This window comes from Leuciscus leuciscus (genome assembly GCF_965113295.1).
Source record: "Leuciscus leuciscus genome assembly, chromosome: 17".
In the NCBI taxonomy this organism is placed as follows: Eukaryota; Metazoa; Chordata; class Actinopteri; order Cypriniformes; family Leuciscidae; genus Leuciscus; species Leuciscus leuciscus.
The window spans coordinates 34126863-34139956 of record NC_138741.1 but is presented as its reverse complement, the minus strand read 5'-3'; the positions used below and the strand labels follow the sequence as shown (position 1 = coordinate 34139956).

General features: G+C 38.9%; 1 protein-coding gene across 2 annotated transcripts in view; it reads left to right on the top strand.

Annotated features, from left to right (window-relative positions):
* The window catches only part of LOC309479463 (uncharacterized protein), a 323172-nt gene that overhangs the window by 298205 nt on the left and 11873 nt on the right, over positions 1-13094 (top strand). The window contains exons 1-6 of one of the 2 annotated variants that reach the window (XM_082143630.1): positions 6188-6616; positions 7516-7620; positions 8569-8622; positions 9345-9410; positions 9522-9602; positions 12769-12828. In XM_082143630.1, coding sequence (XP_081999756.1) covers positions 7585-7620; positions 8569-8622; positions 9345-9410; positions 9522-9602; positions 12769-12828 — 297 coding nt within the window. In that variant the 5' untranslated portion in view covers positions 6188-6616; positions 7516-7584. Of the gene's footprint in view, positions 1-6187; positions 6617-7515; positions 7621-8568; positions 8623-9344; positions 9411-9521; positions 9603-12768; positions 12829-13094 lie in introns of those variants that run through there. The other variant, XM_082143631.1, reaches the window with a different exon arrangement.

The following is a 13094-nucleotide window of genomic DNA, read 5'->3' as shown; positions in this document are numbered from 1 at the left end:
TGACTTTATTTTTGACAAAATAGTATTTTATATATATTCAGAAAAGCTTATTTGATGTGACAGTATATTCTACAGTAAAAACTGTACCCAAATCTAGTCAACAAAATGTTGTCTTTCATACTTCGCCTGACTGTAACGCAGTAACTGTAACTGTAAAAGCAGTTTATTCTTTCACACACAGACGCGCGATTCATATTTAGGCTAAACACTCTTTACAAATAGACGCGCGATTCATATTATAGAAACGCGATTCATCTTTTTGTTTACATAAGCCTACAACGTTATTCCATAACGTTATTCCACATTAACACTTGAGAAAGGATAACTTAGCCTACCTCACTCCTCAGCGGGATCTGCTCCTCATATCAGCACGGAAAATTTTCTCCATAAGGTAGGCTATATTATGCCTCTTTGTTTACAGCTGATGTGGGGGCGTTTCACAGACTGAAATGGTTCTCAGAATTTGCGTTTGAATAGCACGCGCTCTCCGGGGCGTGGTCAAATTACTTTTGAATGGCTCCTAATGAGCTCGACTGGAGTCGCTCTCTTTTTATACAGATTACAGAAGCTGATAATATTTGTTTTTTATATAAATTACTTCATTTAAAAGCTGCGATCTCAAGCTTTATGCCCGTGGGTCTGTTTGCCTGTTTGACTGAATTTTCGCGGAGTTATAGATAATTTTCGAACGCGTTTCAAATGGGAGTTTACTGACAGAGAGAAGGCAGAAATAGCATCATGTTAGTTTTTCTTTATTTGTCAAAAAGCAAAACACTTTATTTGTATTGTGAGTATACAGAAAAAAAATAGAAACTGAACAGGATCGATTGATGTATTACACGAAAATGAAAGATCAAAATTAACAGAGCATTTTGTGTTTATTTTTCATTGCTAAAAAAAAAAACGAGCAAAACGCGTGGGCGCGTTTTTGGTCCCCAGAGGGTTAAAGCACTTATACTCTTTTTGAGATTTATCTGAGTCGCCGTGAAAACGGCGTTTGTGTGCAGGCGAGCGAGTGTCATTACTGGCTCGTTGGCTGCGGTGTGTGCTGCTGCAGTAGCCTGAACATAGGGGACTGACAGAGCTGTGCGTTTCGATGGCGGTCCGGCCGTAGCGGGACCCAACCATCTTTTCCTCCTTGCGGATGCTAGGAGGACTTCGCGGGCTCAGGCTTCAAAGCGATCTTGGGCGGTCTGTGACGGCTGGTCGAGCGTGACCTGGGGCGACTGCCCTGGCGTCGCTGCGAAGCGCTGGGAGGCCTGGAAGAGCGCTGGTTAGAGCTGCGCACAGGAGGCTGAGTTTGAGGGCGGCCTGTGGCTGGGCTCAAACGGCGGGGCAGGAAAAGGTTCATCGCCTGTGACGCCTTCTGAACTTCGGAGAACCGATCCACGATTCCGCTGACCGCAGGGCCAAAGAGGCCGGTGGGCGAAAGTGGTGCGTTCAGGAAAACGGCGCGCTCTGAGTCACTCATGTCAGCGAGAGTCAGCCAGAGGTGTCTGTCGATGACGGTGAGCGCGGCCATGGATCTGCCGATGGCTTGAGCAGCGGTCTTGGTGGCGCGTAGCGCAAGATCCGTAGCGCTGCGCAGATCAGTTAAGGCGGACGGACCCGAGCCCTTCTCATCCAGCTCACGGAGGAGGTCGGCTTGAAGGATCTGAAGGACGGCCATTGAGTGCAGGCCGGAAGCAGCCTGGCCGGAGGCGGCGAAAGCGCGGCCGGCGAGAGCTGAGGTGGTCCTGCAGGCTTTAGACGGCAGGGCAGACTTTGAGCGCCATCTAGCAGACGGCGGGCAAAGGTGCGTTGCCACAGCTTCCACAACGGCGGGGATAGCGTTATAGCCGTTCTCGGCGGCTCTGTCCACCTGAGAGAGAGCCGAGGAGACTGGTGAGCGGAGTCTGGTGGAGAACGGAGCGTTCCAGGATTTAGAAAGCTCGGTGTGGAGCTCAGGCAGGAAGGGTGCTGACCTAGAGGCAGGCGCAGGGCGGCGGCTAGGTAGAAAGCACCCGTCAAGGCGATTGGGCTCCGCCTCCTTAGGTGGGGACCAATCCAGTCCCATTCTCTCGACCGCTTGAGTGAGGAGGCGGAGAAGCTCCGCGCCAACACTGGCACGTGACCTGGTAGACTCCAAAGTCGAGGGGGCGGAGCGGTGAGAGCCCGACCAGTCCTCGCTGTCAGACGCGAGCAGAGAGCAGCTGTCAGCGGCATCATCTGCATCATCCCCCAGGACGACGGCAGTGCGGGCAGAGGCCGGCAGCTGCGCGTCGGTGAAGGGTGGGGGGGAAGGAGAGAGCGAGACTCGCGGGAGAGGTTCCGGCGAGCGCTCAGCTGTAGCGTCCAGTTCCGGCGGCCTTTGGGAGCGACGTTTCTTCTTACGTGGCCCAGAAGAAGTGGCCGGAGAAGGTGGAGGTTCCTCGAATTTAGCGAGTCGAGCCCGTAGGGTCGACATCGGTAACTCCTCACACTGATCGCAGCCGCCCTCGGAGAGAGCGCGGGCTGCGTGGTCGAAGCCCAGGCAGAGAGTGCACAACACGTGGCAGTCTCCGTCGCTGAGCGCGGCTCTGCACGAGCCACAGGATGAGCGAGGCATTTGCAACAACGCCTCGCGCTCTTTTAGATGCAGGTGTGTCGCGGCGGACACACAAACACACACACAGAGCAAAGAAAGGATATGTATGCCGGATGGCGCAGCAGGCAGGGAAGGCTGAAGGCGGCGAGCGGCCGGCGTCCTCAGGCTGAAATCCTCGGCGTGCTGGTCGCTTGATTCGACGGCGGCTTCCTCGAAGATCAGCGATGCGAAGAGCTTCGCTGAAGAGACAGAAATCAGTGAAGCAGCCTCTGTTCCTTGCTTATATACGCTAAGCCACACCCCTAATGACGGGCTGTGACGCATTAAGCGCGCCAAGCGCGCTCATTGGACGTGACGTCACGCGCAAGGCTCAGCCATAGACTGCTGCAGTTGCCGCAGGGCAGCCAATGGGCACGCGATTCGCTTGCCCTAGGTCTGCAGGCTGCCGCACTGCGTTGACAAAGTTTAAAAAATTAAGGATAATTTTTGGCTTCAGTATCTCGAGAAAGGAGACTTTCCCGCAGCGTAAGCTAGCTTACGCAATACGAGAGAACCTCTCGTAAGAGAACTGTAGTAAAACCATGTATCTATCTATCTATCTATCTATCTATCTATCTATCTATCTATCTATCTATCTATCTATCTATCTATCTTTACTTATTTGTTGTGTTATTCAGTTTATAATAAAGTTTATAATAACTGCATCCAATTTCTAGATTTTTTGTAATTGTGTCATCATTTTATTTGATTAGTTGTGCCATAAAAGTAAAAGCCTTAAAGTATTTATTTTTTTATATATAATTGATATCGATTATTTAATTATCTTGTAAATACCATACAAATGTGGGGAAACTCTGGGGGGAAAAATGATTAAATGTGTTAAGACATAGGCTAGCCTATTCTAGTACTATAACTCGCTGTTAATAGACATATCACAGGGGGTTAAATGACCAAATATGTGAGTCGAAGAAAATGCATAACTCTGAAACATCAACTCTTATGGATTCCATGCAACGGTATTTTTGATGTATTGCATATAATGGCAGGCTGTCGCGCTAATTGCGAAGCAACAATCTCATGACAAACTTAAATAAAGTTTAAAAAAAAAACTATTTTCAACCCACCGTAATATGTTTAACAGTGTTTATTATAACCGAAAGCTAGTTTGTTCACAGTTACCTGTAAAGAAGTGTAATATATAATTTGGAAAAACTCTCTATACGATTCTCATCACGGGCGCGCACCGAACGGAAGATGCCAGGTGACGTAGGCTCATCGTATCCATGAGGTAAGCGCTTTTTCGCAATCTCATGAATAAATACAATAAAACGAAGGTGTGCGTCACCAAATTAATAGTCATGAGAATGATTACAAACAGTAACGACAGGCGGTGTCACCGTGACACAACACCTTTATTTTATTGGAATTATTCATGATAGAGTGACTCAAGCACTACGCTGAACATACCTCATGAGCCATCATGAGCAACGACACTGATGGAAGGGTAACTTCCAGGAAACTGAATAGATAGATCACGAGTGTATTAGCACTCCAAATCTATCCAACATTTTGGCGAGAATATAGATTAATCTCTTGTTCTGTGTAGTATTAATAAAATATATATTATTACTTTTGGTCCTATATTCATGATTTCACAATGTAATATCCATTGTAAAAAAAGAAAAGCAGAAGTTCTGTTTCATTTCATTTATAAAAAATTCAAGCCAATCACTTTAGATTATTATTATTACGCATGTATGTGTGTGTTTGTGTTTGTGTGTAGTGTGTGTTGTAATATAACTTTGTAATATGGCATATATATATATATACACATATACATACAGGTGCTTCTCAATAAATTAGAATGTCGTGGAAAAGTTCATTTATTTCAGGAATTCAACTTTACAGGTGAAACTAATATACACTTTTTACATGCAAAGTGAGATATTTCAAGCCTTTATTTGTTATAATTTTGATGATTATGGCTTACAGCTTTTGAAACCCCCAAATTCAAAATCTCAGAATTTTAATATTACATGAAATCAACAAAAAAAGGATTTTAAATACAGAAATGTTGGTTCTCTGAAAAGTATAATGCATATGTACTCAATACTTGGTTTGGGCCACTTTTGCTTATGGACAGTTTCACCTGTTAAGTTGAATTCCTGAAAAAATTAACTTTTCCAAGACATTCTAATTTATAACCACCTTTATAGCCTATATATATATATATATATATATATATATATATATATATATATATATATATATATATATATATATATATATATATTTATATATATATATATATATTATTTGTTATATTTTATTGAGCTTGTTATCTTCGAAAAATACTGCAAAACAATGCATCTCAAATCTCAGATTCTTCTAAATTCTCAGATTCAAGGCTTAATGGTGTTAACAGAAGGGGTTCTCTAACAAATAATGCATAGTGGTTCAATTATAAAAAGATACTTTAGAAATATGCTACAGTATAAGTGTACATGTAAATACTGTTTGGAGAAATGTGTAAATATATTACACAATTTCTATTGTGATTGTGAAAATGGTCATGACTTTTAGGGCTTGAACAGTTATAGTTAACTGTCTAAATATGCCCATTTAAAATATGCTGTAATTATTCTGAAAAGTCATTGTTGAACATGTATTTTCACGTTAAAAACTGCTATTTACAAGCTTAATTTAGGTTCTCTGTGTTTGAGCAAGAGCAGCACCAAACCAGTAGGTGGTGCTAATGTCCCAAATTTAGGTACGCGTTAACACGTCATTTACGCGTTAACACGCAATTTACGCGTTAACACGTAAATACGCGTTAACGCGTAATGACGTGTTAACGCGTAAATTGCGTGTTAACACGTAAATACGCGTTAACGCGACAGTTTCACACGTTTTGGCCCTTTTGGCCTTCCATAGGTTCCACCATTGTTATTTCTGGACGAGATGAGCGCTTGGAACCGGAAAAGGCTAAACGTCACGCGTGACGTCAGACTTAACAATCGGATAGCTCCTCAACGGAATGAGTCCAGACCGAACTTCCCGACCAAAAAATGTTGTGGGCGGGGCTAAGTTCGGCTGGCATCCAGGCTACGGAGCTGACTCAGGAAGAGGGACAACTCCTCCCTCTGAATTAGTGTAGGTATGCATATCACCTGCTTTGACAACTTCCATAACATCCTCATTCACATCTCTGTTCTCGGTGGTGAATGAAAGCGTCTTGTTTGTCTTTTTACCTTGATCTCTTGGCCTTTTGTCTGTCATCTTTTCTTTCTTTCTTTTACAACTGTGCTAGATAGTTTGTTTAAATCAAAACTCACGCTTGAAAAAGGAATCAAAATCGTCCTCTTATTAAGACCACAATATAAATATATATTTCCAGTTGTTTGCACTGATCGAATTTAACGTTTAAGGTGAGAAAATCATTTATATTTCCTTAGCCTTGTATATTGCCAACTGTCTCGGCCGCCATCTTGCGCGCCCCCACTGTGATGCATTTACAGGGCTTTGACCAGCGGAAGTCGCTAGTGCGGCGCGCCCTTCTGCTCCGCTGCTTTGCGCATGCGTAGAAGGGCGAGAAAATAAGTCATTATTACGACAAAGTCTCTCATTATTATGAGATGTTAAGTCATTATTTCGAGAAAGTTTCTCATTATTATGAGATGTTAAGTCATTATTTCGAGAAAGTTTCGAAAGCTTTAATCAGCTTTAGTGATTGGTCAGATCGGTACCGGTAGGCGGGAGATCACGAAAACAAGATGGCGCCAGTGGGCGGAGCTTCAAGCAACACTTATTATACAATATTATACAATACTAATTATTTAAGTATTTTTGCCTGTAATTTATTAATTGTGCATTAAATATAGGATTAATTGTGCATTAAATATATGACAAATAAATAAATAAAATCCCGCTTTATATTATGATAAGTATAACGTAGTCATTCGTCACGGTCATTTCCTGTTTGGACTGGACAGAAACTCTGCACCTGAGAAGACATCTGTGGACCTGATGAAGGCAACTGTTATCCAAAAGGTAAGTTATAATGTTGTTTAATTCCTTCTCTAATAGCATGTGGGTCCGGTTGGCTTGTTTGTGCATGTTCTGTATGCTCTTCGCTGCTCGTTTTACAGCTAGAAAGCAGCTAGCGCGTGATGCTAACGGTGCTAGCGGACCTAACGTTACAGTGATTCTGTTTACAGACTTTTTTTTATTTTGTGATCTCATGTTTGAAAGAGTTTCAAAATATATTGTTAGATCAGTGTTATAGAAGGCAATATAGGAGGGTTTCTTTTGAGTTATTCGTGTCTTATGAATATAAAATTTCGCCAAAATGATAAAAAGATTAATTATATAATTTTGTTTTTCAGAAAAAAAGGGGTTTTGGAAACAAAGTAAAATGTCATGAGGGTTTACAGACTGACATGAGGGAATCAGCGATGCTTGTTATTTTAAACTCGTTTTCGATTGCACTATATTTGTAACTGCTACCTTTTCTGATCGCATAAAATAGTCTAGCCATCATAATAACGCGTTGTTGTCATGACTACAGTATGTGAAGGGGAGGGTGTTTCACCCAGTACAGTATCCTGATATGCTACTGTTAATATTACTACAGTTCTGCTTGCTTTAAACACATTAAGACACAAATATGTGCTCTACTCCTGACTATAATAACATATACTCTGAATATTAACTGTCAGTCTGATTCAGTCTTATTAATACTGTCACTATTATTGCATATAATTTATCAATTGTGAATGAAATCTATGAATGAATAGTTATCATCAATTAACATATTCCTTAAATATCATATAATAAAGTATGACCATACCATAATTGATCAATTTATTTAAAACAAGCTTTTTGAATAATATGTCAAATGAAATGCAATGGTCATGATGATTAATGAGGGTCTTTTTCTATGAGCGCAGACACATGAGATGATGGCTGAAGTGAGTCAGTGAAGGAGAAGATCAAGATCTGGAGGAGGACAGACACCGATGAGCTCCAGGGCAGATTCAGCAATCATTATAAAGGTGAGTTCAGTGTTTCCATGCTTAAGTGACACTGTTTAATAAAGCAGATACATTATGTGTTATTTACAGTGATGATTTTACTTGTTTTATTATTAAAGGTAATATTAAAGGTTAAAAATTACCCAAGGTAATAGACTTGCACGGTATTGCAAAAAAACTGATATTGCAATATTTTGTTTTTTTTCTGCAATAAATAATGCAGTATGAAAAACAATTTCACCAAATGACTTGAATTGGAAATAATTAATCATTCTAGAATGATTGGTGTGATTTTGTATGGGTTTGCATCTGCATAGAAAATAATAAATTGCAAGCAGAGATAAAAAAATGAACAAAGATGTGAAATAAACAATGCCTCATTATATTCCAGGTAAGTCTAACAGCATTTAGCTACAGAAATTGAGTAATCAACTGTAAAATAACACGGCATAGTCTTTACATAGCCTGACTTCACAGAGGCCTATACTGCAATGTCACTACCACAGATAGGTATGAATGATCATAAAGCAATACATTGTGCAGCCCTACAAGTTAATGTTCATGGCTTTAATGCATCACATTACATGCATGTTCATTACAGTGTGTCAGGTTGTGTGTGTCTTACACCTGTTTTATGAGGACATCATTATAAGAGCATGTTCCTGATGTTTAACTTGACAGGAGAATCTCAGTGTGTTGTGTAAGTTTGACAGAATCCTGGTCTATGAGGACACTAGTTTTACCTGGACACACATAATGGAATATTAGGATCGATACTGATAACCCATAATTCACAGCTCATTGTGGCTAATACCAATATCAAAAACTATTTGTGCTTGTTAGATTAAATATAATCATTGAAGAAGTTGGTAGAAAATAGCAACCTCTGTTGAAATTGGCTTTCAATAAGTAATACTAAAATTAGTATTTATTTGTCTTTTTTATATTTTTATACTACTTTTTTTTCAGATGATAACTGAGAAGAATCCGATGAAACCTGAACAAGATACAGCAACTCTAAAGGTATCCAAGAAGTTAATGTAATAACTGAGTTATTCCTTAAAGAAATTACCAGTGTTCCTCAGAAACAGATTATTTGCCACAGTTATCAGTCACTGAATTATGATTGTGTGTGTAAGAAGTGAGTCACGATCACTTACTGTACATCTAGCACAGGCGCAATGTCTCATATCACTCTCATACATACACACACTTGAACTCAGTGCCGTCCAAATGTATCTAGTTACCAGTGTCCCAGTAAAGCTAGTGTCCTCGTAGACCAGGATTCTGTCAAACTTACACAACACACTGAGATTCTCCTGTCAAGTCAAACATCAGGAACATGCTCTTATGATGTCCTTATGATGTCCTCATAAAACGGTGTCCTCATAAAACTGGTGTAAAGCTACACACAACCTGACACACTGTAATGAAAACACATGTAATTTGATGCATAAAAGCCGTGAACATTACCTTGTGGTAACATTTAAATATTGAAATGATGATTTGAAAACTTTAACTATTTTGTAATCTTGTAGGTCTATATTATCTCAAATCAGTATTTCATGTGCAAATATTTATTGATAGATAGCTGTGTATCAGGACCCTTATTATCCTGTCTGTGTTTATTTTGTATTAATTACTGACTGACTGTACATTATCCCTTATATATTCCATTTATTATGCTTTTTTAAAACTCTTAGGTGAAGTGTTTCTGTATGTAACGCTTAATTTCATATTCTCAGATGAGCCATAAGAGCCAGTTGTCATCAGGCAGTGATTGTGCTGCTCTTACTGTGGGACTAGACAAGGTAAGTGAGAGTTGTGCTGGAAAAGAACGAGCAAACGAAGCAGAGACATCTGTGAGATCTAGTGTTCACATATTTACACCACTGTTTCATGTCTAATGTGATGTTTTGTAGACTCTCTGTGAGGTTGAACCCTCCACTCTCGAAATGAAGAGTCCGGCCCCGTCCCAGTCAGAAGTCAGAGATGTACAGAAGGTATTGGTTTTTTGGTAATCAAATTCGGGATACAGCGATATGAACATTTGGGCCGATTTCGATAACTGATCATTCTTTATATTTGAAAGCCGATATCTGATATATTAGCCGATGAATCTAAATCCAAAATTTGATATACTTTGAAATAGGGCTGGTCCGAATACCATTTTTTGAGCTTCGAAGCTTCGGTAGTAATGAACATCGAATATTCGAAGCTTCGGAGAGAGGGTGCTGAACATATTCTTCAGTATTCTCTATGTGTCGGTATGTCCGTTTGCATTTTGATTATTTCGAGAACCGTTTATCCAATCGACTTCACTGGGAGTGCAGTGTCGCGTTTGGTGCAATATAGATGGACATGCGAGACGTGACACATTCAGAATTAATAAACTTTTAATAAACTACAGAACAGCGCGAGCGGGAAGCCTCACGCTCCGATAACGGACACTGCACTAGTGATATAAAACGCACGCACACAGGTCTGTTAAATTAAGCAATACTTTTAAGGTAGTCTAATATTTTTCTGACTAACAAATTACTGACAGTAGATTTAAATAAAGAAAAACGAAATTTAAATAAAGAAAAACGAAATTTAAATAAAGAATTTAATTTTGTATTTAAAACGAAATTTAAAATAAATAAAAAACCAAAATTTAAATAAAGAAAAACGAAATTTAAATAAAGAAAAACGAAATTTAAATAAAGGAAAAAACGAAATTTAAATAAAGAAAAACGAAATTTAAATAAAGAAAAAACGAAATTAATTTAAATTAAAAACGAGATTAATTTAGATTGATAATAACGGGTAAAAAGGCTAATACATTTTGTTTCTATTATTCTATTTTCCACAATGTCAAAGCAACGCAGCTTAACTCAAAACACAAGCTCAGGCATGCACTTTGGTCCATACAAACTCCACTGTTCTGCTCTATCGAGAGAACACTCCCGTTGCTGGAACACTAGGGTCGGTTCTATTTCTAGCATGCACGCGTTTTCCGCGTGGCTCGAGCCGCGCCTGAGACGCGTGTCTCACACAGGCAGTGTGCAAACTCCAACCTGTTAACATGGGAGCCGAAATAAAAACGGACACGCCACGCAGCTGAGACGCTCACGCCACGCAGCCAGTGTGTCGCCGGCCTTATTCAAGCGCGAATGAGAACCGTTTCGCGGGGATCCCAGGTGTGCCCCCCAAAAAAAACCAAAAAAAAACGAATATTCGAATGTCAAATTTTCAAATCGAATACCAACCCACCGAACGAATATTCGAATATTCGGGTCCAGCCCTACTTTGAAAGCCTGATTACAAAAAATGAAACGCACATCATTTAAAGCCAATGTCCCAAACACTTCAACATAAATCAAACATATACAGTACAGTGGCCTAGTTTGAACCAGTGTAAGATTCCTTAACTTTTAAAATTAATTTTACATTCATATTTCCAACTTTCTTTATAAAAAAATGGCAACACTTTACAAAGAGGTTTCATCTTGTTAGTATTAGTTAACATGAACTAACAATGAATGAACAATACTTCTACAGGATTTACTTAACGTTTATCTTACTTAACGTTAATCTCAACATTTTCCAAGACATTTTAGGATCCAGTGTCTAACATGAACTCACATATTTTATTAACTCACATTAACAAAAGTTTTTTATCTCTGTTAGTTAATGTTAGTTAATGCAATAACATATGTATTGTGAAGTTTTATCAAAACATCTATTGCCTTACAAATAATAATAATAATAAATAAAATGAAATAAAATGCAAACAAGTTATTGGACAACATTACTTAGGCTACATATAAAGAATCAAAATACAAATGCCATGGATAAATAAAATGAAATGGCCTCCGCCCGGACAATACGGGAATGATTTTACTCAAACCATATTGTTGATGAAAATGATACAAGAACAATAGAAGTACTTGTTATGAATAATAAAGCATCAGTGTTTTTGAAAACATATTAAACTTTTTAATATTATAGTAATATTAAAAATCTTTAATATTTCTGTTTCAAATAACGTTGTGTTTGAGCTGCGTGCGCTAAAGCTAAAGAGCTGAAGGAACACCCCTAAACTGAAGCTTTGTTAGATGGTTTTAGCTCAACGGAACACTACCTATATGATAAATTAGATATTTATACAAAATAAACACAATATTACAACTTATACTTGCACAAAATCATGCACAGATTAACTTGAGCTATTATTAATAGTAATCATCTATTACATAGTGAAACTCCTGTTGTGGATGCGCTCCTCCCAGGACAACACGCTGAAACACAGCAACTAAACCCAAAGAATTCACGACGTTTTTAATGCAATAGTTTTCTCATTATAATGTTATGTATATATGACACTCCCAGTCATAATTAATGTTCTGCATTGAAGCTAATGATCATCACCGGTACAATGAAGTGTGTTCTGCATTGCTGTTTGAGCGCTCGTGCTGAAGAGATGACCACCGGTAGGCCTACAGTGAAGCTTTACTGCAGCGCTCATTAACTCAGCCAAATGCATCCTATATGAGATCAATCAGATATATATAAAAAATTTTTTTTTTAAAATTACAACTCACAATTCCACAGAATGCTGCGATTGCACAAGCGAACTCTCCCTGTAACAACATGCTGATTTCACAGATTTGTGATTCAAACATTCATGGTGAACAGCGCACATCTGAAGCTGAAGGAAATAATCCTTATTTATTAGTGTTAATATATCGGCCTAATTTTCTTATCGGATTGACAATGATAACATTAAAAATGAGCATTTATTTTCCAATACTGATATAGTGTCCAATATATCATGCATCCCTGATTGGTTATGACCATATATTTATAGGGTTTTAACTATATACATGATTACAACTTATGTCACCCTGTTTTAAATCTAAAGTCACTATTCATCTCATTAATTTGATCACTATTAATACTGAGTGGTTTGAAATGTCTCATCATACCTGAATTTGTTTGGTGCCATCAGCCTTCTTTTGCTCAAGTATATCATTGATAATGTGAAATTGTTTTAATTTTATGTTTTATGACAGTGATCAGTCAGTGTTAATGGAGTCAAGTATCTGTGCTGCTTCATTTGGAGAATCTCTGAATCCTTTGTCTGTACTAGAATGTTTATTTTTTCTTTCTTTACCTTGCTTTCAGGTGAGCCCTGAGAAGGAACAGTCATCGTTGGAGGATCAAGACTGTGTTGAGAATGAGATGGTAACAAAAAGAGCATTGCATCATTTTAGAAAATGCTAGTCTAGTAAGAACTTTTCACATCATCTTTGGGGCTGTTTTACACCTGGTCATTTCATTTACTCTTGGCCACATAAATGTGTCTTCACTAAACGGATATAAATCCGATCTTCAGTTCATCGAAAGCTAACGCTATGAGCAGCATTTTTTGTATCATCAGCTAATTTTAAGATCAATAGGAGAGAGAGTAGCATCAGCACTGGTAAAATCATTTATTCTCACTACTTTTA